The sequence below is a fragment of the Acomys russatus genome, chromosome 1 (assembly GCF_903995435.1).
Source record: "Acomys russatus chromosome 1, mAcoRus1.1, whole genome shotgun sequence".
Taxonomy (NCBI): domain Eukaryota; kingdom Metazoa; phylum Chordata; class Mammalia; order Rodentia; family Muridae; genus Acomys; species Acomys russatus.
In genome coordinates, this window is record NC_067137.1 from 66,427,778 (window position 1) to 66,448,543 (window position 20,766).

General features: G+C 44.3%; 2 protein-coding genes across 4 annotated transcripts in view; one reads left to right on the plus strand and one right to left on the minus strand.

Annotated features, from left to right (window-relative positions):
• The window catches only part of LOC127189399 (uncharacterized), a 35,237-nt gene extending 20,399 nt beyond the window's left edge, over positions 1-14,838 (minus strand). Inside the window, exon 1 of the mRNA XM_051146208.1 lies at positions 14,630-14,838. Coding sequence (XP_051002165.1) covers positions 14,630-14,726 — 97 coding nt within the window. The 5' untranslated portion in view covers positions 14,727-14,838. The remainder of the gene's footprint in view (positions 1-14,629) is intronic.
• A 286-nt stretch (positions 14,839-15,124) lies between these two features.
• LOC127189350 (signal recognition particle 54 kDa protein) overlaps positions 15,125-20,766 on the plus strand; it is a 68,566-nt gene continuing 62,924 nt past the window's right edge. The window contains exon 1 of one of the 3 annotated variants that reach the window (XM_051146127.1): positions 15,125-15,236. The gene's annotated coding sequence lies outside the window, so the exon portion shown is untranslated. Of the gene's footprint in view, positions 15,402-20,766 lie in introns of all 3 variants that reach the window. The other 2 variants (XM_051146146.1, XM_051146118.1) reach the window with 2 other exon arrangements.

Consider the following 20,766-nt stretch of genomic DNA (forward strand, 5'->3'; position numbering starts at 1 on the left):
TGCATGCAGTCCTTCAGCCCTGGGTGTTACTCAAGTATTCAACAAGGCTTTTACAGCATACTTCCAAATTTCCTGCATGATGTACTAAGTAGCTCTGAAGGAGAGAGAAAGCTGTTTTTTAGGATTCCAAGTGTGGGATCAGAATGGTCTCGTGAGAGAACAGGTGAGGTTAATCCACTAGAAGACCGACCACCTCGTGCGGAAGCTTGATTGTTGCCAGCTGAAAAGATCCTGTGAACAGACTCTGGGAGGAGATATATAAATGAGCCCAGAACTGGAGGCGGGGCTTTTTGGAGACTTGGGATAGCTCTGGCTGTTCATCGCTGTGCTTCAAGATGCTCCTAGAGAGACCTGCTCAAGGGAAGACTTCGGGGCTCTGGCTCCTACTGAGGTTCTGGGTTCTCGTTACTCCAGGTTCCAGCAGAATCCTGCGGCCCATGCCCGGAGAATCGTTCCTCGGAACTGATAACCTTACGGTTTTGTTATTGTGTCCGTTAATCCTCATTTCCTATTGTTTTGGTTAGTCGGGTTATAAGTGACGTATGCTCGGTCACTAAGTTGTTAATAAAATATATTGGTTAAGAAAATTGAGCATACATTGCTCTGATAGATATGAGTAAGAATGGGAGGTCGTGGGTATGGCGGCACCTGCCTTTAAGCTCAGCACTCTTCTCTCCCCTCTCTACCACTGGGAGGCTGAGGCAGGGAAGCAAGGGTTCTAGGACAGCTTGGAATGAGGAGCAAATTCCTAACTCAAAACAACAACAAAGAACATATATTTCATCGACCTTCCTTCCACAGCATTGGATGGAGTCATAAAAACAAACTTGGTGGTTTTAATTCACATTTATTCAATTACCAGTTAGAACAAACACCTTTTAACCCACGTGACAGCCATTTCAGAAGGGCCAGCCACAGTCCTTTGGGAAGTCTAGCCTGTGGGACTCTGCTGTTAAGGTGGAAGTCTGGACTGCTGCCACCATTTTTCCACCACTGCTCGGCCTCCTGCAGTGCCTGCAAGAGGCTGGCTGTTCCTGAAGCAGCCGGCTATTTTGTCTGCCTAGACAAAACCGGGCTCACACCTGTCTCTCTCGGTTTTGAAGCTCCGAGCCAGCCTCCATTACCAAATCAGGCCAGGCCCTCGGTGCAGCCTGGCTCAGGTCCCTGAGGCCTGAGTTCCTTGACTCGGAGCTTTACCCTCTTCTGCCCCGAGAGTGCACTTCCAGCTTCATGCTCGATGGGGCAGGAGCGTCTCAGTAGAGGACCCAACAAAGTAGAGGTATCTGCTGGACATGGAAGGACAAAATTCCATTTTCCTCAGCCTTTGTACCGCCCTTACTACACAACAGATTGGGGGGAGATCAAAACCAACAAAATATCTTTTGGGCTTCAGTGAGCTTTTCAGCCAAGTTAACTTCTCCACAGGAGCACAAGAAGCTACTCAACTCTGGGGTACTTTGATCAAGTACACCTTTGTGCCCTTCATGCCTGGGATCGCATGCCCCCCACCCCCAATACCAAGATGGGGATTCCTAGTTTCTCTTCCTCTGGCAGAAGCCCGAGGAACCACTCTTCGATTTTGTTCTTAGAACAAAAAGGATTCTAGAACATAAAATCCTTGATCCTATATAGGGCTAGAGAAGCCCTCCTTAAAAGCATAATTTGGAAAGGCATGACCGGCTGGCATGTTAGGGTTTAAATAATAAACATTATGGCCAGGCATGGTGGCGCATGTCTTTTGTTTTGTTTTTCGAGACAGGGTTTCTCTGTAGCCTTGGCCACCCTGGACTCACTTTGTAGACCAGGCTAGCCTCGAACTCACAGCGATCCGCCTGCCTCTGCCTCCCAAGTGCTGGGATTAAAGGCATGCGCCACCGCCGGGCAAAGGCAGGCAGATCGCTGTGAGTTCGAGGCCAGCCTGGTCTACAAAGAGAGCTCCACGATATCCAGGGCTATTACACAGAGAAACCCTGTCTACAAAAACAAAACAAAAAAAAGAACATTGCTTTCAGGCGCGGTGGCACACACTTGTAATCCTAGCACTCAGTGAGGCAGAGACAGGTGTTGGAGGTTGGTCTGGTATACTTTGATGGATATTGTTTGTACCTTGCCTAAGAGCTTAATCCTGTTTGACCAATAAAAAGCCATCACACCTAGGCAGGGCAAATGGGACAGGCATGGCTAGGGTTCCTGGGTTTTGGGACAACAGAATCTTGGGAGAGAAGAGAGATCGGAGAGGAAGGGCAGGAAGGAGGAAAGCGGGCACTACGGGTTAGGTGGAGGAAGAAGCACATGGCCGGCATGGATGGAGATTTGGCCCAGATGATGATGATAAGCAAATATTTGGGATTCTGGATGGGAGGTAGCTTGATAGAAATTATTAGAAGCAGATGGCATGGGACTGGGACAGATATCCCATACCTGACCCACTATGGGAAGTAGTTTAGGGGATTAATATCGGTCCTGCTCCAAGTTAACTAAGACTATTTTAAAATATAACTGGTGTCTGTGTTTCATTGATTGCTAGCAGGTTAGAAAATACTGCCATAATAATAATTATAGGCTGCATAATAAACATTATAGGCTATATGATACGTTAACTGCAACAGGCAGCAGATCACTGTGAGTTCGAGGCCAGTCTTGTTTGGACAGCCAAGGCTATACAGAGAAACCTTGTTTCGGGAAAGCCAAAAAGAAAAAGAAAAGAAAAAAGAATGAAAAAGAAAGCATCTCAATGGCCGGGTGGTGGTGGCACATGCCTTTAGTCCCAGCACTTCGGAGGCAGAGGTAGGTGGGTTGCTGTGAGTTCAAGGCCAGCCTGGTCTACAAAGCGAGTCCAGGACAGCCAAGGCTACACAGGGAAACCCTGTCTTGAAAAACAAAACAAAACAAAACAAAACAAAAAAAAAAGAAAGCATCCCACATATCATAAAGATGGTAAGCCTACCAAAAGGGCAACCCTCAGCCCTGACAATGAGGGAAAACCCACAAAATCTTATGGGTCACTAAACTTTAGAAGGCTCACACCCCAAACCCGGTATAAAAAATTTGGGGAAAACTATTTAAATGCCTAATCGACTCTGGAGCAGACAGGACTATTTCAAAATGATCTGAAGGCCCTTGGTCCACAACTAATGGGCACAGGAGGCTCCTCCCAGGCATATACCACAAAAGAGGCCTTCAAATGGAAGGATCCAGATGGTGCTGTTGGCCTTATCAGACTTATCTTGGACGTGGCCACCAACCTGTTGGGGAGAGATATCTTAGAAGCCCTAGATGTGCTCCTCACCAGTAACATGGAAAGAGAATGCACCCAGAGAGAGGACTGTGACTAACACCCTCCCAGGAGTCACCACTAGTTCTAAGAGCCACTGTTAGGTATGACACTTCCTGCCTTGACTGGGGCTCAGATAAGGCCTGAACAACGGCCTTTACCCAGGGAGAAACTAAAAGCTAACTCAGCTCAATAAAGAACAACTCCAACATATCCACCCCTCCCGAAGCCCATGGAGTACTCCCATCTTTGCAATTAAAAAGAATTCCAGGTGGGTAGCGGCTATTATAAGACCTATAGGTCACCCACAAGATAATGCAGATCCAGGGATGCCCCCAAGGGGCCTTCTTGTCTCTACAATCCCAGCCAATACTCCACCACAGGCTATAGATAATAAAGATTGTCTTTTCTCTATCCCCCTCCAAAACAGATAGTCAACATTTCACTTTTTCTTTTTTGGTTTTTCGAGACAGGGCTTCTCTGTATAACAGCTCTGGCTGTCCTGGAACTCGCTATGTAGTCCAGGCTGGCCTCGAACTCACAGAGATCCCCCAGCCTCTGCCTCCCAAGCGCTGGGATTAAAGGCGTGCACTACCACTGCTCGGCTGTTTTTTTTTTTTTTTTTTTTTTTTTTTTTAACATTTCACTTTTTCAAGCCCCCAAATGAACAACTCTGGGCCAGCCTCCAGATATGAATGGAGAGTCCTCACTATAAGCTAGCATATGGTTGCTGCAGCCCTGAAACCATATTTAGATAAGGGAACACACATTTACCACTATATGAATGATATCTTGGCCTGGGGAGATAAAAAACAAACTTTACACTATGACCTTAAAGATTTACTTGTCCTCTCTCTAAGAAAAATGGGATTCAAAATAGCCTCAAACAAGATACAACTCATTCCGCCATCCCCCTTCTTGGGGGTGGAAATTTCCTTAACCTCAGTCTGTCCTCATAAGCCCATTCTAACATTCCCCCATATGTTAAATGTCAACCTCCAGAGTTTCTTGGGAAACCTCAACTGGCTCCGGCCATCGCTGCCTATCCCTACAGCCTCTTTTTGACCTCCCAAAAGGAAATAAAATCCCCCACCCCTCAAACATTCACCTCTGAGCTCAAACATGCCCTTGCCAAGATTATTGAGTTGTTTCAGGGCATGTCGCTGGCCCAGGACACCAGACAAAGCTGTCCACCTCCTCACACTCAACCCTCCCCCACCAGCGTGTGGGCCCTATGTAAGCTTCAGGGAGTTTTGGAATGGCTCCACTCTCCTACTGGCGGCATTCCCAGAATCCTAACAGAGGTTGATGCCCTGGCCTCTGTGATAAAGCTAGGAAGGGGCATGGCTGTCTTCACTGAAAGGGGAGGGGAGAAAGTGGGGGACCTTCAGCCATGCTTTTCTACCCCAGGAGATGAACCCACCAACTATACATTTCTGAGAGCTCCCTGGCTGCTCCCCCAAGTTCAGGGAACTCTCATGCGGTCTACATGACCCTTAAAAAGACGGCCCTTTCAACTTATTTTTTGACAGTGTGTATGTTGTTAACCTACTCTCCTTAGCTCTGCCGTTGCCTCGATGGGAATTTTTATAGTCACTCTTGAACAAGGAGACTTTTCACTGAGGTACCCATGTTAAGCTTAGATTACAGTCTTGATTCCCCCATATTCCATCTAACCAACTACACTGGATCACAAAAACTTGCAGCTCAGGTGCCTCACTAATTACCACCCCTGCAATACAACAAATGGGAGTTAACCCCCAGGCCTCAAGGCCAGTGCCTTGTGGTAGATGTCACTCATCTTAGATGTCACCCACGTACCCCTTTACAACAGACAGCTAGTCCTTCCATATATGTATGTGTGTGTGTGTGTGTGTGTGTGTGTATGTGTGTGTGTGTGTGTGTATGTAGGTATCTATCATGTTTTTTCAAGACAGGGTTTCTTCTGTGCCTCCTTTCTGAGTCCCCTTATAGTTGTGGTACCAGCTAACACTACATTAACTGACCCCTTCCTCAAACCTAAGCTCCACCTTTAACCAACTTTTACAAGAAATGCACCTCTTTGAAGCGCCCCATCCTTTCACCCTGTGTAGACTGCCCCATGCCCACTGCATGATGGATGGCAGGGTTGTCGCTATCAGATGTGTCAACCTTTCCTTGTTCCTCTGGTGTGGAGGGATTTTTAGTTCCTGCACCAACTAAGCAAGGAAAGATTGTTGTGTTCCTGCCATAGTTATTCCCTAGGTTTGTATGAGGAGGAAGAAGTGGCCCTCCTGTTCCAAAATTCAAGAGACAAAAGAGAGATTTTCATCCCTTTGTTGGTGAAACTAGGACTCACCCTGTCATCGGGAGCAGGGGGAACTGCTGGAGTGGCACTGGTACCGACCCACCTCCTGGCTGGAGACTTCAAAGACAAACTAGATCAAGCTTTGGCCGCCATCACAGATAGTCTGGACGCCCTCCAACGACAAATGGCCACCCTTGCCAGGGTGATATTACAAAACAGAAGGGCTCTGGACCTCTTGACAGCAGAACAGGGTGGAGGACTTGTGTCATCCTGTGGGAGGAATGCTGTTCCTATGTAAACGAACAAGGACTGGTTGAACAAAATATTAAGATCCTCTGAGACCTCAGCAGCAATATGAGGTCCTAATACGCCCTCAATGACCCTGCCCCTTGTACTCCGACCCACTCTTAGCCTTGATGGGCCCCATCGCAGCCACTGAGCCCTCTATGCCCCAATAAGGCCTTCTCACTCCATGTCTTATACAGTTTCTCAAAAATCAAGTTACTAATATAGCCAAAGTCACAGCTAACCAAGTTCTCATACAGTATCAAGCTATTCCTGCAGAGCTGGCACATATGATGTTATGGCCCCATTATTAAAAAACATATGGAAAATGTGGGTTCCCAAGCCAGACGAGGGAGATGGTCATACCCCAGACTTCTCTCAGAGAGCACAGCAGGCGTGAGGCTGCTCCCTACCCAAATCAGGCCTGGGCCTACTTGACCCCACAGGGACAGAGGCCATGTCATGTTAGAGTCAGTTAAACTTCTGTTTCCCTGACAGAGAACTTGCTTCTCAGAAATCAGTGACTGGTGGTCTGCCAATCTAACCGAAATGCTTAGAAAGTGCTATAGCACGGCCTCTCAAAGGCCTTGGTATTTGAATGGGTCATTAGTGTTTGCCTGTCTTCAGTCAGGTCTGTATAAGCAAATTAGGCACATTTCCTCCCTTGTTCTTTTGCCCGCCCCCTTGAGCTATAAAAGCCAGCCCCATGACATCAATAAACGAGCTGTCCTCTCAAACAGTCTCGTGGGTCGTTCATACTCTCCACTGCCTGAGACACTGCTCCCAGCTATCTCCTCCACAGCCTGAGACCGCTGGTGCCGATCAGTGTTGGGGGACCCACACCTCAATACCAATTTCCAAAGTGGATGAACTAATTTACATTCCTACCAACAGTATACAACAATAGCCCTCTTCTTCACGTTTTGCCAACACGACATTTTTGGCCTTTTTCTTAATAGCCATTCCAAAAGGTGTGAGTCAACTTGTCATTTTCTACTCTCATTATTCCCTAAGATTCTGGCTGTAGGTGCACCTCGGTTGTTTCATACGTTGTTTCCTACACACACAGCGCCTTGATGAGCTATTATCATCCCCCGCTCACCTTTAATTCATTACAGTGTCTAAGGACTAGGTCATATGGTACTTATTATGCAGTCCTATCATTAAGGAGACTTCTGGTTCCAGACAAGATGAACGTTCCCTTGCTCTCTTCTAAATACAACAAAATGTCCCATGAGCAATCCGACAGTCATCACAAAAAACCTAAAAACAAAACAAACAAACAAAACAAAAAAACCCTAGATAGAAAGCCAACTGTTTAGTTACTGCAGAATCAGAGGAGGTACACTCTGGTAAACTGTTTGAAAATCTTAAACACAGCCTATACAGGGTAATAGAGGCCTACAAGCTAGAACCGCCATAAGCATACACAGAAAACGAAACAGAACAGGACAAAAATAACAAAAGCATAAGCCTAAGAAAAGCTTGTTGTGGGCAGAGACAGAGAAAAGAATAGCAGAGATTACTAGGGAGTCCCAAGCCCCACTCCACACTGGGCAGTGGAGGCTGATCTAGCACCAGTGGAGCCTGCTGTCTCCAGGCCCTCGGTGCACCGCCATTGCCTCATCGGCTGCCCAGTAGCACAAAGCACAAGAGGCTGGTTTTGCCTCCTCATCAGTGAAGGGCAGGTTAGCCACACAAGGTGATGCAGGAAAATGTCTTCTGTTCTTGTAGAAAGGACTGAGTAAACAGCTAAAAAGAAGAAAGGGGTGCCCAGGTACCTACAAGGAAATCTCTACAGCTAACGTTATATTTAACGATGGAAGACTGGGACAAGGAGAAGATTTCCATTTTTAACATTATTACTCAACTTAGCACTGAATAACATGATAACTAATATTAGGTCAATAATGTCAAAGTAGGAATAAGAATAAATGATATTTTAAGATGCATGTGATCACACAGTAAAATGTGTCACGCAAATATAGTTTTTTAAAATTTTTGTTTGTTTGTTTGTTTTTTGAGACAGGGTTTCTTTGTGTAACCTTGACTGTCCTAGACTCACTCTGTAGACCAGGCTGGCCTTGAACTCACAGAGATCCACCTGCCTCTGCCTCCCAAGTGCTGGGATTACTGGTGTGTGCCACCATGCCCAGTGCAAATAATAGTTTTTATTATGACAAAGTTCCAAGCCTGGAACACACTCTTAGGGAAACTGCTTAATGCAGAGAAATAAGACTTTATCACAAAACAAACAAACAAAAAAACTTGAAGAGACTTGACAAACACATTGTAACTGGAGGGAAAGAGAAAAGAGACACCTCTCCCATGGAGTGTGGGTGTTCATGCACCACCTGTAGTGCCTGACAGTATCAGTTAAAATAACACATATTACGGAATCATTCTTGTAGATTTCCCAGACTTCTCAACTTCTTGTTAAATCCAGGCCCTCAATTTCATAAACCACCACATAGTCCCCTTTAATAGTGTTTGACATTTCAACATAAATTAAATATGACAACTGAAAACCAGCCTTAACCTCTTTATGATACTTCTTTCTCAGCCTCCCCAGTCTTATTTGATCCCTAAATGATTAAAAAAGTGACTAATATGTCACTGCAGATACTAAATAGTTAAAGTCAAGAATACTGGTAATCACATAGAAAATATGGAGAACCTGGGTTATTCATACATTGCTGCTGGAATGATAAAACGACACAGCTAATGCTGGGTTGGGCATAGTAGCCCAGATCTTTAATAGTAGCACACGAAAGGCCGAGGCAGGTGAGTCTCTGAGTGTGAGGCCAACCTGGGCTACATACAGAGTACTAGGCTACACTTTTTTTTCGGGTGGGTGGGGTCTCAAAAGGGGTGGGGGAAGTGTAGTGGTGCATACCTTTAATCTCAGTACTCGGGGCAGAGACAGGCTCTGAGTTTGAGGCCAGCCTGGTGAGTGCAGGATAGCAAGGGCTCTGTTACACCAAGAAAACCTATCTTAAACAAACAACAAAACCCTCAAAACAAATAAACAAAGACAAGACAGGCTACACAATGGGGAAAAAGCCTTCCCAACTCTCTATTAGAGATGGGATAAATATTTAAGAACTTCAAAAACTAAACACCAAAACCAAATCATTCTGTCAATAATTGGGCTAATGAACTGAATAGACTTCTCCAAGGAAGAAGCACAAATGACTAATATTTGAAATGCAAATGAAAACTGCTTTGAGATTCCAATTCCTCCCATAGAACAGCTAGCATGGCAACAACAAACCATAACAAATGCTACTGAGGACATGGGGAAAAGGAATTCTTTTTGGCAAATACATTTTATTGTTTTTAAATTTATTTATTTATTTTGTATAATGCATGTATGTCTTTGTGAGGGTGTCAGATAAGAGACAGTTATGAGCTGTCATGTGGGTACTGGGAATTGAACGCAGGTCCTCTCAGAGAGCCAGTGCTCCTAACCTTGGAGCCATCTCTCCAGCCTCAGGAATACTTACATACACTGATGGGAATGGAAACTGGTACAGCTACTACAGAAGTCAGTATGGAGGTGCTTCACAAAGTACAAAAAGAACTATCATATATGGCAGCTATACCACTCCCTAAGGACTCTATGTCAACATACCACAGATGGAGGCACACTCATGTTCAGGTCTCCACTACTCATAATACGTAAGAAATGGAGTCCCTATAGATGTCCATCAACAGATAAACAGATAGATGCAAAGGTCTGTGTGATCTGGCTGGAATGCAGACATGCCACATACTGTTAGTCCCTCTTGCTGGAATACAGACACACCCTTAATCTCAAGCAATGAAGGTCAGATGAGTTTGTAGAAGGAAGCACCCATGTTTGAAAGTGATGTCTAATTAATCGAGGGGCAGAAAAAGTGATAAATGAGAGAAAGATTTCACAAAATAAGATATGCCAACTCTCACCAGACTAGAGGAAAGAGAAGCTATTTGAGAGAGCAGAGAGAGCAAGAGTGAGGAAGAGAGAAAGGAGAGAAGGCAGTTTTACTGGGATGGTTCTAGAGACAGGTTGAAGAGAGAACAAGCTAGATACAAGTAAAGACAGACAAGTGGGAGAATGAGAAGGAGCCAGAAGAGTAGAACAGATTGTTAGAGTTAGTTTGAGGGTACGCAGAACAATTTAGTCAGAAGCTGAAAGAAGGCAGTTTGTATCAGTCAGCTTGGAGAGGGAGCTTGAGCCAGAACAGTTGAGTTGAGCCAGCCAGCCAGAGTTCAGAAAGAGAAAGAGTGAGCTTACTCAGCAGTAGGTTTCAGAGGCTGAGATTAGATTGCATGGAGGCTAGAAGCATCCAGGACTAGGCCTAGGTTACTGCCAGATAGAGGCAGTAAGCCTCCAAGATGGCAATTACATCTGCTTTTTGCTTTTACAAACAGATAAAGAAAATGTGGCACATACATACAATGGAATTTTATTTAACCATAAAGAAAAATGAATTTTTTTGTTTTTGTTTTAAAAAAAGATTTATTTATTTTATTTATTACATATGAGTGTTTACAGAAGAGGGCACAACAGATCTCATTATAGATGGCTGTGAGCCACCAAGTGGTTGCTGGGAATTGAACTCAGGACCTCTGGAAGAGCAGGTGGCGCTTTTAACCACTGAGCCATCTCTCTAGTCCCAGAAAAATGAAATCTTGACATGCAGGAAAATGGGTCCAGAAGTAATTCTATTGGTTCTACCTTTAGGCTTGCATAATCTAGGCAGGTCAAGGAGGCCTGAAATCATAGCAGTTGGGAAGTAGACTCAGGGGCATCAAAAGTGTAAGGTCATCTTCAGCTATTCAGGGAATTCAAGGCCAGTTGGGGAAACATGAGAGTCTGCCAAAACAAACCAACTCACCATTTATATGTTGAAATTTGTGTGTTATGTATCATTTACCAGAATAGGTGAGCATACTAATATACTTCTTGTTTTGGTTGATAATATAGGCAGGCACAGATGGGATATCTTGTAATACCCAGAGGATTTATAATTGGAGGCAGAGAGAACTTGGAGGATGCCCAGTTCAAGGCTAACCTGGGCTATAATGGGACCTTGTTTTTAAAAAAACCAAACCAGAACACTCCTTCAAGCCAAGTGATCTAATTTCTTTTGTTTGTTGGTTTTTTCAAGACAGGGTTTCTCTGTGTAGTCCTGGCTGTCCTGGAACACTCTTTGTAGACTAAGCTTGCCTCAAACTCACACAGATCCTCTGCCTCCCAAGTGCTGAGATTAAATGTTCTTTGGAGCCAGGTATGATGGCACATGCCTTTAAACCCAGCATGTGAGAGGCAGAGGAAGGTGCATGTCTGTAAGTTTGAGGCCATCTTGGTCTACAGAGTGAGTTCCAGGATAGCCAGGACTACACAGAGAAACCCTGTCTTAAAAAACCAAACCAAACCAACCAACCAACAACCCCCAAATCAAAAACCACCCCACTGAACAAACAAAAATGTTCTTCAGAAACTCACGTTATTTTCTAATAAACTACACATACTTCCGGAGTAGAAGGCTGGCTGCAGAGTGGGATCACCTGCTGGCACTGCTCTCGCAGAGGACGTGAGTTTGGTTCTCAGCACTCACAACAGGAAGCTCACAACTGCCTGTACTTTTAGTGCCAAGAGATTCAACACTCCTTTCTGGCCTCTGCAGCACCTGTACACATGTAGCATTCACTCACACAAACACACAAATAAAAGTAAATCTTTGAAAAGCAGAAATGTTACTGGTAAGATGGCTCAGTGAGTGAAGGCCTTTGCTGTTAAGCTTGACAATATGAGTTTGACACCAGGAATTCACACTGTAAGAGACCCAATACCCCAAGTTGTTCTGATTTTCACATATACCCTGTGACTGCCCCCATACCCCTACACACACACAAAATTTAAAAATATAAGTAAAAATATTCTTTTTATTCAGTGACATTGGGAGTACTTTTTTTTAAAAATTAAATTAACATCCAGAACAGACATTAAAGTCAATCCAACCTTGAACAATGGAATCTCTATTGATGATTCTAAATCTGAGGACTTCAGTTACAAATAATTCAACAACACTAAGTGGGACCTTATTTTAGTAACTATGCAAGTGCCAGAGGAAGGCACAGAACATTTCTGGGTTGTACGTATGCATGTGGATGCCAGAGGAGAACCTCAGTGTCCCTCCTCGTTTCTGAGACAGGGTCTCTTACAGGTATTTGAGATCACCAATTAGACTAAGCTTGCTGAGCAGGGACCCCATCTTCACCCCATCCCGGTCCCCCAGGGACCAGTATGTCTCTGTCTCGCCAGACCTGGGACTCCGTGTGCTAGGATTACACGTGTTGCGCCATGCCACATCTGCTTTTTACATGACTTTTTATACTAATGCACTTATGGTTTAGGAAAGGAAACACCCAAGAGCAGTTGGCACACCTGTAATCTCAGTAGTTTGGAAGCAAAAGAGAAGTAGGGATGGAACTCTGGTCCTCATGGTTGAGCACCGAGCACTTGGCTCTAGGAAGCACAAAAGTCCCTGGCATTCAAAGACAGCACGAGGGAAACCGGAATGTTAAACACACAAGGCTACCTTTTCAAGGGAAAAGATGTAGAACCTATTTCCCACCCAGAAAGCTGGGACTGGAGGTGGCTAACAGCCACTCTCAATCTGTGGGTCATGACCCTATTGGGGGTTGAATGACTCTTTCACAGGGGTCACATATCAGATACTTACTTTATGATTCATAACAGTAGCATAATAACAGTTATGAAGGAGCAACAGAAATAATTTTATGGCTGGAGGGGGTTCATTATAAATGAGGACCTGTACTAAAGGGCGGCATCATCAGGAAGGTTGAGAACCCAGGTGATCCTGCAGGGCCAGGCCATACCAAACTCCCACAGACAGGATTGTGTTACACCAGGAGACGTTTTTCCAAATTGTACTGTACTAAATATGCCTAAAATAAGTTGCCTAGTGTCATCTGGAAGTCTGACAACACCGGTTACTGAGTTCTGTTGAACTGGATTTTCTTCTTAGCTCACTAGGATCATTACTTGGCCGGCCCTGGTGTTTGCAGAGACCCTCTACACGGTATTATCGCCTCAGCCTACCATATGTTTTTGGTTGTGAGCCTGAACCTTTAACTATTAAGCTATCTCTCCAGCTCCAACATTGCATTTTTGTAGTCAATAATGTTTTTGGAATAAATGACATAATATAGAGGTAAGTAGAACAACTCAAAAAAAGTTGGTGCTGTTATAAACAACTAGGTGATGGTGGATGACAGAGGCAACTTTAAAAATGATAGAAGACAAGATGTTTATAGTGAGACCTGCCTTTAAAAAAGTATATTCTGTAAATTCCTATCTTGAAGCACTCTTCGTGAATGTGTAAATAACCATAGAGAGGCGTCTCTCACTTCCTATACTTTCCAAGATCAACCTTGGCTACGTGATACTTCAAGCCAACCTTAGTTTGGTGTTCTCAATTAAAATAATCTCTCAAGATGCTAGGCAATTCTTATTCTAATATCTAAAGGTGTTGACTGTCTCTAACTACACTGCGAAGCTTTCTCTTAACAGGTCAAGGGTGAAGGTCTAAAACGGGAAGTTGGAGTTGACAGTGCAGCTCAGTAGGTACGTGGCTTGCATGGCTAGCCAAGGCCTGGGTTTGCTCTCCAGCATCAGCACACGGGGGACAGCTGTAGGAGGACCAGAAGCTCTAAACCATCCTCTGTTAAGTTTGAGGCATAGTGGGACAACATGAGACATAGACTCAAAAAGTAAAAATACACTGGAGGTCACCATCAAATAAGACTATTTCAAGTACTGGGTCTGAATGAAAAGTAAGCTTGGGAGCCGGGCGGTGGTGGTGCACGCCTTTAATCCCAGCACTCAGGAGGCAGAGGCAGGTGGATCACTGTGAGTTCGAGGCCAGCCTGGTCTACAAAGTGAGTCCAGGACAGCCAAGGCTACACAGAGAGACCTTGTCTTGAAAAACTTAAAAAAAAAAAAAAAAAAAGTAAGCTTAGGGATTAACGTTTTGCAGTATTGAAGTATAGCATACGTTGGTACAATGATCAAAAAAGGACGAGCATATAAATAAAACAGTGCTTTCAGTAGGCTTTTCTTTGCTACAAAAGAATAGTTTTTTTTTCTTCGAGACAGGGTTTCTCTGTGTAGCCTTGGCCATCCTGGACTCACTTTGTAGACCAGGCTGGCCTCGAACTCACAGCGATCCGCCTGCCTCTGCCTCCTGAGTGCTGGGATTAAAGGCGTGTGCCACCACGCCTGGCTCAAAAGAATAGTTTTATCCACTAACTAGATCTAATCTTTCCTGGATTCTAATTTGTGACTTTTCATTTTTACCATTAACGGTTTAAAGTAAGTCTTTTTTCCCTCCCCATTCCCTGATATTATTATTTAATGGTCTATTTTACCATTTATAAAATAAATGTACTAAGTACACGTGGATTTTTTTTTTTAACCTTGAGGATAACTCTACAGCCTAAAAACCTTTCTTGCAAAGAGCTTTTCAAGGTAGTAACCGTCTGTACGAGTAACTGAACAAAGGTTCTAGAAGCCCGTCTAAAATCAGCACGGGAATCACAAAAAAACCCTAAAGTTGGTTCTCGGGCATCCAATCCTAAAACGAATTCTGATGACTAGGCATCAGGTGTGCAGCGGTCCAGAGCTGCCTAGCGACCCGGTGCCTAGCCCCGGCCCGCCCTGGTACCCAAAGATCAAAGCCAAGCGCCGGGCTCTAGCCATGACTGCTTACGCGTAGTTCTCATCCAGTGGAGCAGAGCCGGGACTTCTGCCGGAGCGGTAGTACTGAGCAGCTGAAGCACAGCCCGCCGAGCGGAGTCAAAGTCCATGGCGCAGCCAGCAAACAGGCCGGGAGCGGTTCTCACGGAGCACGCGCAGCCAGACACGCGCCCGCCGCGACCCCGCCCCCTACGGGACCTCCACTCAGGGAGGCTGACACGCTAAGCCCCGCCCCCTCGGGGATCCCGCCCCCTCTCGGCGGCAGAGGGCGCAAGCGTCGCCCCCTGGCGGGAGTCCTCCGGCACGCTTTTTTCTTAAGGTGTCTCTTCGAGAGTCCGGACTTTTCCGCGACATTGCACCCGGAGAGAGCCTGCTACGCCGCTGGCTTGCCGCCCCAGTGACGTAGAGGTAGAACACTAAGGTCAAAGGTCAGCTCAGGCAAAGAAACACCCCCTTAAACCCATAGCGGAGGCGAGCCTCAGAAACGCGGCTTTGTGCCCCGGAAGCGGAAGTGCGTTTTCTTCACGAAGGGCAGGACTACGCTGAGTGATGACGTCTCATTGGGGCGGAAGGTTCGGTGGCAGTCGTCGCTATTCCAGCTGGTGGGAGTTGGCTTCACGGTGCTGGGCTCTGAGCCCCTAGTTTGTGTAGCTGGGAAGTTGGGCCACGGGGGTCGTCCCTGTCCTTCTGCTTCCAGTGTTCCTGGGTTTCCTTCTGCGGCGTGGGGGGCCTCGCCAAGGACTCGCCGGCCCTGTGGGGCCACGGCTTGAGTGGTGCCTTTTGCGGTGAGTGTGGGGTTTTCATTGCTCGGCGCTACTGAGAAGGTAGAGACGGGCAGCCGAACCCCCTAATTAGGACGAAACCCTTCTGCGGGAGTCTTCCCCCGTCGCCACTGGCTGTGGTCGCGGAGGCGGAGGTGCACCGACGCTTTTATCTCTTGCCCTCCATCGCAAGGTTTACGAAAGGATGCGCTGTGACCCTTTTTAGTCTGGCTTCAGATTTACCCGAGCCGAGTAAGAAGCAAGCATTTGTAGACCTGACTTAACTGAAAGGCTTTCCTGACCAAGAGTTTAGATGAAGCTATTTGCTCGAAGCCTTCGGTGACGGATACCAGATTTTATGTTCCTATCTTTTAGTGCTTAGCCTTTTGTTTTTTATGTAGCAGAACAAATAAGAACTTTCAGTTCAGTGACAATGATAAGATATCCTGACTTGACGCTACCCACTATGCATTTAAAAAAAAAAAGAACTTTCTTATATCAGCTTTTCTGTTGCCAGCGTTCGTTTAGTTGTTAGATAGGCATTTGAACAAAATGTTTCGGCCTTTCTTCGTTGTTGGTTTTTTTTTTTTTGTTTTGTTTTGTTTTTTATTTTAACTAGTAGGGGTAAAGTAACAAAAGGACACAAGCCCCAATATAGAGCTACTAGCAATACAGTGGAGAAAAAGTCCATCAATGAATAATGAGAAACTCTAATTAGGCATAAAGAGGTATGGGACAGTGAAGAAAGTTAATGTGCCCCTTAAGAGATTTGTCTGAGTTATTTACTGTTAAAAGTCTACCCTCAATTTCCTAATGGGCTTATGAAGACGGAAGGAGGGTTCGGTAGTATGTTTAGTGCAGTACCTGTAAGATACTAGTAATGGTGTGAAGCGGAGGGAGACGTTTCCCTCAAACCTCTCTACCTCAGCTTTTTAATATGAAACGAGTGTTTTCTGATCTAATAAATAATGACTGTTTTACAAGGAGTACTCCTGTAACTGTCTGCGCCTGCTACTGGAATGGTCGCTTTTCTTTCTTTTCGCTATTGGCTTTTTTTTCTGTGTGCCTCTGCAGGCAGAGAGGATCAGTTAAAAACTACAGCCTCTTGGGATATTATTAGTCTTGGTTGATTCGCTCTTTCATTTGCCCCTCATTGCTAGAATACATAATCTTCCATAGACTCACCTTAATATTTGTCATTCCCATGTGTTGGTTCCACACATCCTTCTCATTTGCCATCCATTTCCATGCAGTTTTCTCTAGCCTTCATTCTGAGAGTTGACTCCATGGGTCCAAAGTAAACACACTGCTTTCATCTCCTATTGTCCACTAAAATATGTGATATGTCTGTGGAAGCAGCAGTGTGTTTTGAGTTTTGATCCTTATTTGTTGAGTGTATTATATGTTCAATTAAAAAAAAAAAAAGACTAAGCCACATGGGCCTAGCTACTTTGTAGGCAGGGAAGGGAAATTTGAGCACAGGAATTGGAGGTGAGCCTGGGCATCACTATCAGAGTCGCCTCCCTAAAATATGCAACAAAGTAGCGTAGTACAAGGACCACTTATCGAGACATTCTACGTAAGTTGTGGACTATTACAAGTAGCTAAGAGTCTTGAATTTTTTCTGTATTGATTTTTTTTTTTTCTTTTGGTTTTTCAAGACAGGGTTTCTCTTTTTGTAGTCTTGGCTGTTTTGGACTCACTTTGTAGACCAGGCTGGCCTCTAACTCATAGAGATCTGCCTGCCTTTGCCTCCTAGAGTGCGTGTATTGATTTTTCTGACTTTCAAATTAGCTTTCCATTCATTGGTTAATGGTATCATTACACATCAGGCTATTTCAACTAGAGACATTGGAATACTTTTTTGCCTTGTTCCTTTTCTTTTTATAACCATTTGGCCTTTTGGTCCTGAAGACTGTCTCATGTGTATTTTGTTGTTGGTGTTCAGGAATACATTTCTTCCAAACTTTTGAATTATGTTTGTAGTATTTGTAGATTTCTTTTTTTTTTTTTAAAGATTTATTAGTGTATTTATTATTGTGTATACAGTGCTCTGCCTCCATCTATACCTGAGTGACAGAAGAGGGCATCAGATCTCATTATAGATGGCTGTGAGCCACCGTGTGGGTGCTGGGAATTGAACTCAGGACCTTTGGAAGAGCAGGCAGTGCTCTTAACCTCTGAGCCATCTCTCTAGCCTGTTTGTAGACTTCTAACTCTTGGATTTTTCACCATTTGATGTTTTTCTTTCTTCTTCACCCCCCCCTTGGTTTTTTGAGACAGGGTTTCTCTGTGTAACAAGCTCTGGCTGTCCTGGAACTTGCTGTGTAGACCAGGCTGGCCTCAAACTCATATCAATCTGCCTGCCTCTGCTTCCCAAGTGCTGGGATTAAAGGCGTGTGCCACCACTGTCTGATTGCATTTGCTGTTGTTTCTAAAGAGGTATTATTATATTCTATATTTTCAGGTATGTATTTATGTGTATACATACAGTTTTTGTTTTCCTTTTTGAGACAGGATCTTACTGTGTTGCCTTGGCTGATCTTGGACATGATCTCAAATCCTCCTGCCTCAACTTCCTGAGTAAAAAGTACATATACTGGTGCTCTGCCTAAGGTATTTTGAAAGTTGAGGGCAGGTTTTCCTTCCTTTCATTTGAGGGACACTGCTGAGTGTGCAGTGATTACTAGACCTGGCTTCTTCTGCTTGTCTAATCAAGAGCTTAGGTAAGATTTCTCCAGAACGTTGCATTATTTTTTTCCCCAATGTTAACTGTCCCTGGGGATTCTGACTGCGGATTTACTTTTGAGCTGATAGGCATTGTATCCATGTAACTAATGGAACACTGCTTGAACTTGTCCTTTCTCTCTGCTTTTCCATTTCCTCCCTCAATGCTCTTTTCAGTTTCAAAAGCAATTGTTTCCAAGGAATGTGTGTGTGTGTGTGTGTTTTCATTTTTCCTCTTGGCAATATTTTCTGTAAAAATTCTTTTTATGACTGACCTGACAGCCAAAGAGTATCTTAAGAAACTATTCTTCATAAGTGTTTTTGTTTTTGTTTTTGAGATAGAGTTTCTCTGTGTCAGGTTTTTTTTTTTTTTTCTTTCTTCTTCTCCCCTCCTGCCCTCCCTCCCTCCCTTTCTTCCTTCCTTCCTTCCTTCCTGGGCTAGAATCTGCTGTGTAGACCATGCTGGCCTCAGGTCACAGAAGCCCTGGAGTCTCTTCCTTCTAAGTGCTTAAGTAAAAGATGTGCACTACTACACCCACCCTCTTGGTTTTTCAGTTACTATTCTTTTTGCTTATTGGTTATAGTGTTGAGGAGGGAGGAAGGTGTATCTATGTTTGTGTATATGTATGTGTTTGACCATGTGAACATGTGTGTGCAAGTCTAAGGAAGAGGCCAGAGGAGACAGTTGGATGTCTTCTTCTAGCCCTCTCTGCCTAACCTCTTGATTGAGACAGGCTCTTTTTTTCCCCTTCTTTTCACTGTAAAATCTTTAAAAAAATTTTTTTTGAGATTATAGTTACAGCATTTCCCTCTTCTCTTTCTTCCCAACAAACTATACACACACACACCCACACACACACACACACACACTATACTCCTATTTACTCCTGCTCACTTTCAAATGCATGGCCTCTTTTTTATTAATTATTGTTACATACATATGCTTATGCGTATATTCTTAAATACATAAATATACCCTGTGTAGTTATAGATATTACTTGTATGTAAGTTTTCAGGCCTGACTATTTAGTATCAGATAACCAGGTGGTATACTCCCATGAGGAAGACTATTTCTCCTGCTCTTAACATTTCTTAGTTGCCTGTAGTTCCTTGGGTAAAGTGAAGCCATCTGAAGAGCTGTTCGTTATTGCCAGGATATTTGCGCCATTATTGCCACCTTAGTGCCATTGTGCCATCCCAGTTGTTGCTGTTGATTAAAGCCGTCGTAGCTGGGTAGGACTCTTGGTTGCTTCCTGCGTGTGTGTGTGTGTGTGTGTGTGTGTGTGTGTGTGTGTGTTTGTTTTTGAGGCAGGGCTTCTCTGCGTAGCCTTGGCTGTCCTAGACTCGCTTTGTAGACCAGGCTGGCCTCAAACTCACAGCGATCTGCCTGCCTTCCGAGTGCTGGGATTAAAGGTGTGCGCCACCACCGCCCGGACTTTTTTTTTTTTTTTTTTGGTTTTTTGAGACTTGGTGTAGCCTTGACTGACCTGGACTCGGATCTCTTTCTAAATCTAAAGCCCCACTATTTTGGTTAGATGGCTGGCTGGTGAGCCTCCTGGATCTAGCCCTTGGTGCTGGGGTACACGCATGCACAGCTTTTTACAGTGGGTGCTGGGAATTCAAACTCAGATTCTCATGTTTGCACAGCAAGTGCTCTTAGGCATTGAGCCATTTCCCCAGGCACTCAATTAGTCATTTAAAATTGTATTAATTTTCAGGGCAAGCATGAATTTATTAAGAAAAAGAGGAAACCTCCTGAGGATGGGAGGGGCGACAAGGGAGGAAAGTCCTTGTCTTTTAAAGTAAGCCTGATCTATAGCCAGGTGGGCCCCAAACTCATGATCCTCTGCCTCAGTAGGATATGCACTACCATGCCTAGCCTAATGGATGTTTTCCTCTACCTTTTCTTGTATTAGACTATGAGTGGGGTCTGGAGAGATAGTTCAGTTGGTAAAGTGAGGACTCGAATCTAAACCATTTTCTCAGATTTTAAAACTCTTTGTAAAAATATAGCCAAGAATTGAGAATGATGCAGACCTTGTATTAATGTTTATGCCCAGCCAGGTAGAGGCATGAGCGTTGTTCTAAGTTCCAGGCCATTCTGGTCTAGATAGTGAGTTCCAGGCCAGCTAAGACTGTACAGTGAGATTCTAGGGGCTGGAGAGATGGCTCAGTGGTTAAGAGCACTGACTGCTCTTCCAAAAGGCCCAGGTTCAATTCCCAGCACCCATATGGCAGCTCACAACTGTCTGTAATTCAAGATCTGACACCCTCACAGACATACATGCAGGCAAAACACTAATGCACATAAAAATAAATAATAAATTATAGTGAATTCTGTCTCAAAAAACCAAAAGAAGAACTTATGGTGGCATGAAATTATCAAGAGGCTTTGTCTTTGTTAATCTAATGTTAATTAATTAAGAATGAAAATGTTTTTATGCTGGCACAATTAATGGAGCACATAGTAGGTATTTAATGAATGGATGAATGCGTACAAATGACACCGACCTGAACTCCTACTTTACATACTAATAGCGTATGTTCTGTATTTCACAAAGAAGCACATTGGAAAATAATTCTCTTCTTGGCATAAAAAGTAATACTCAAGCTAAGCAGTGGTGGTGTCTGAGTTAGGTTTTATTGCTGTGAAGAGACACCA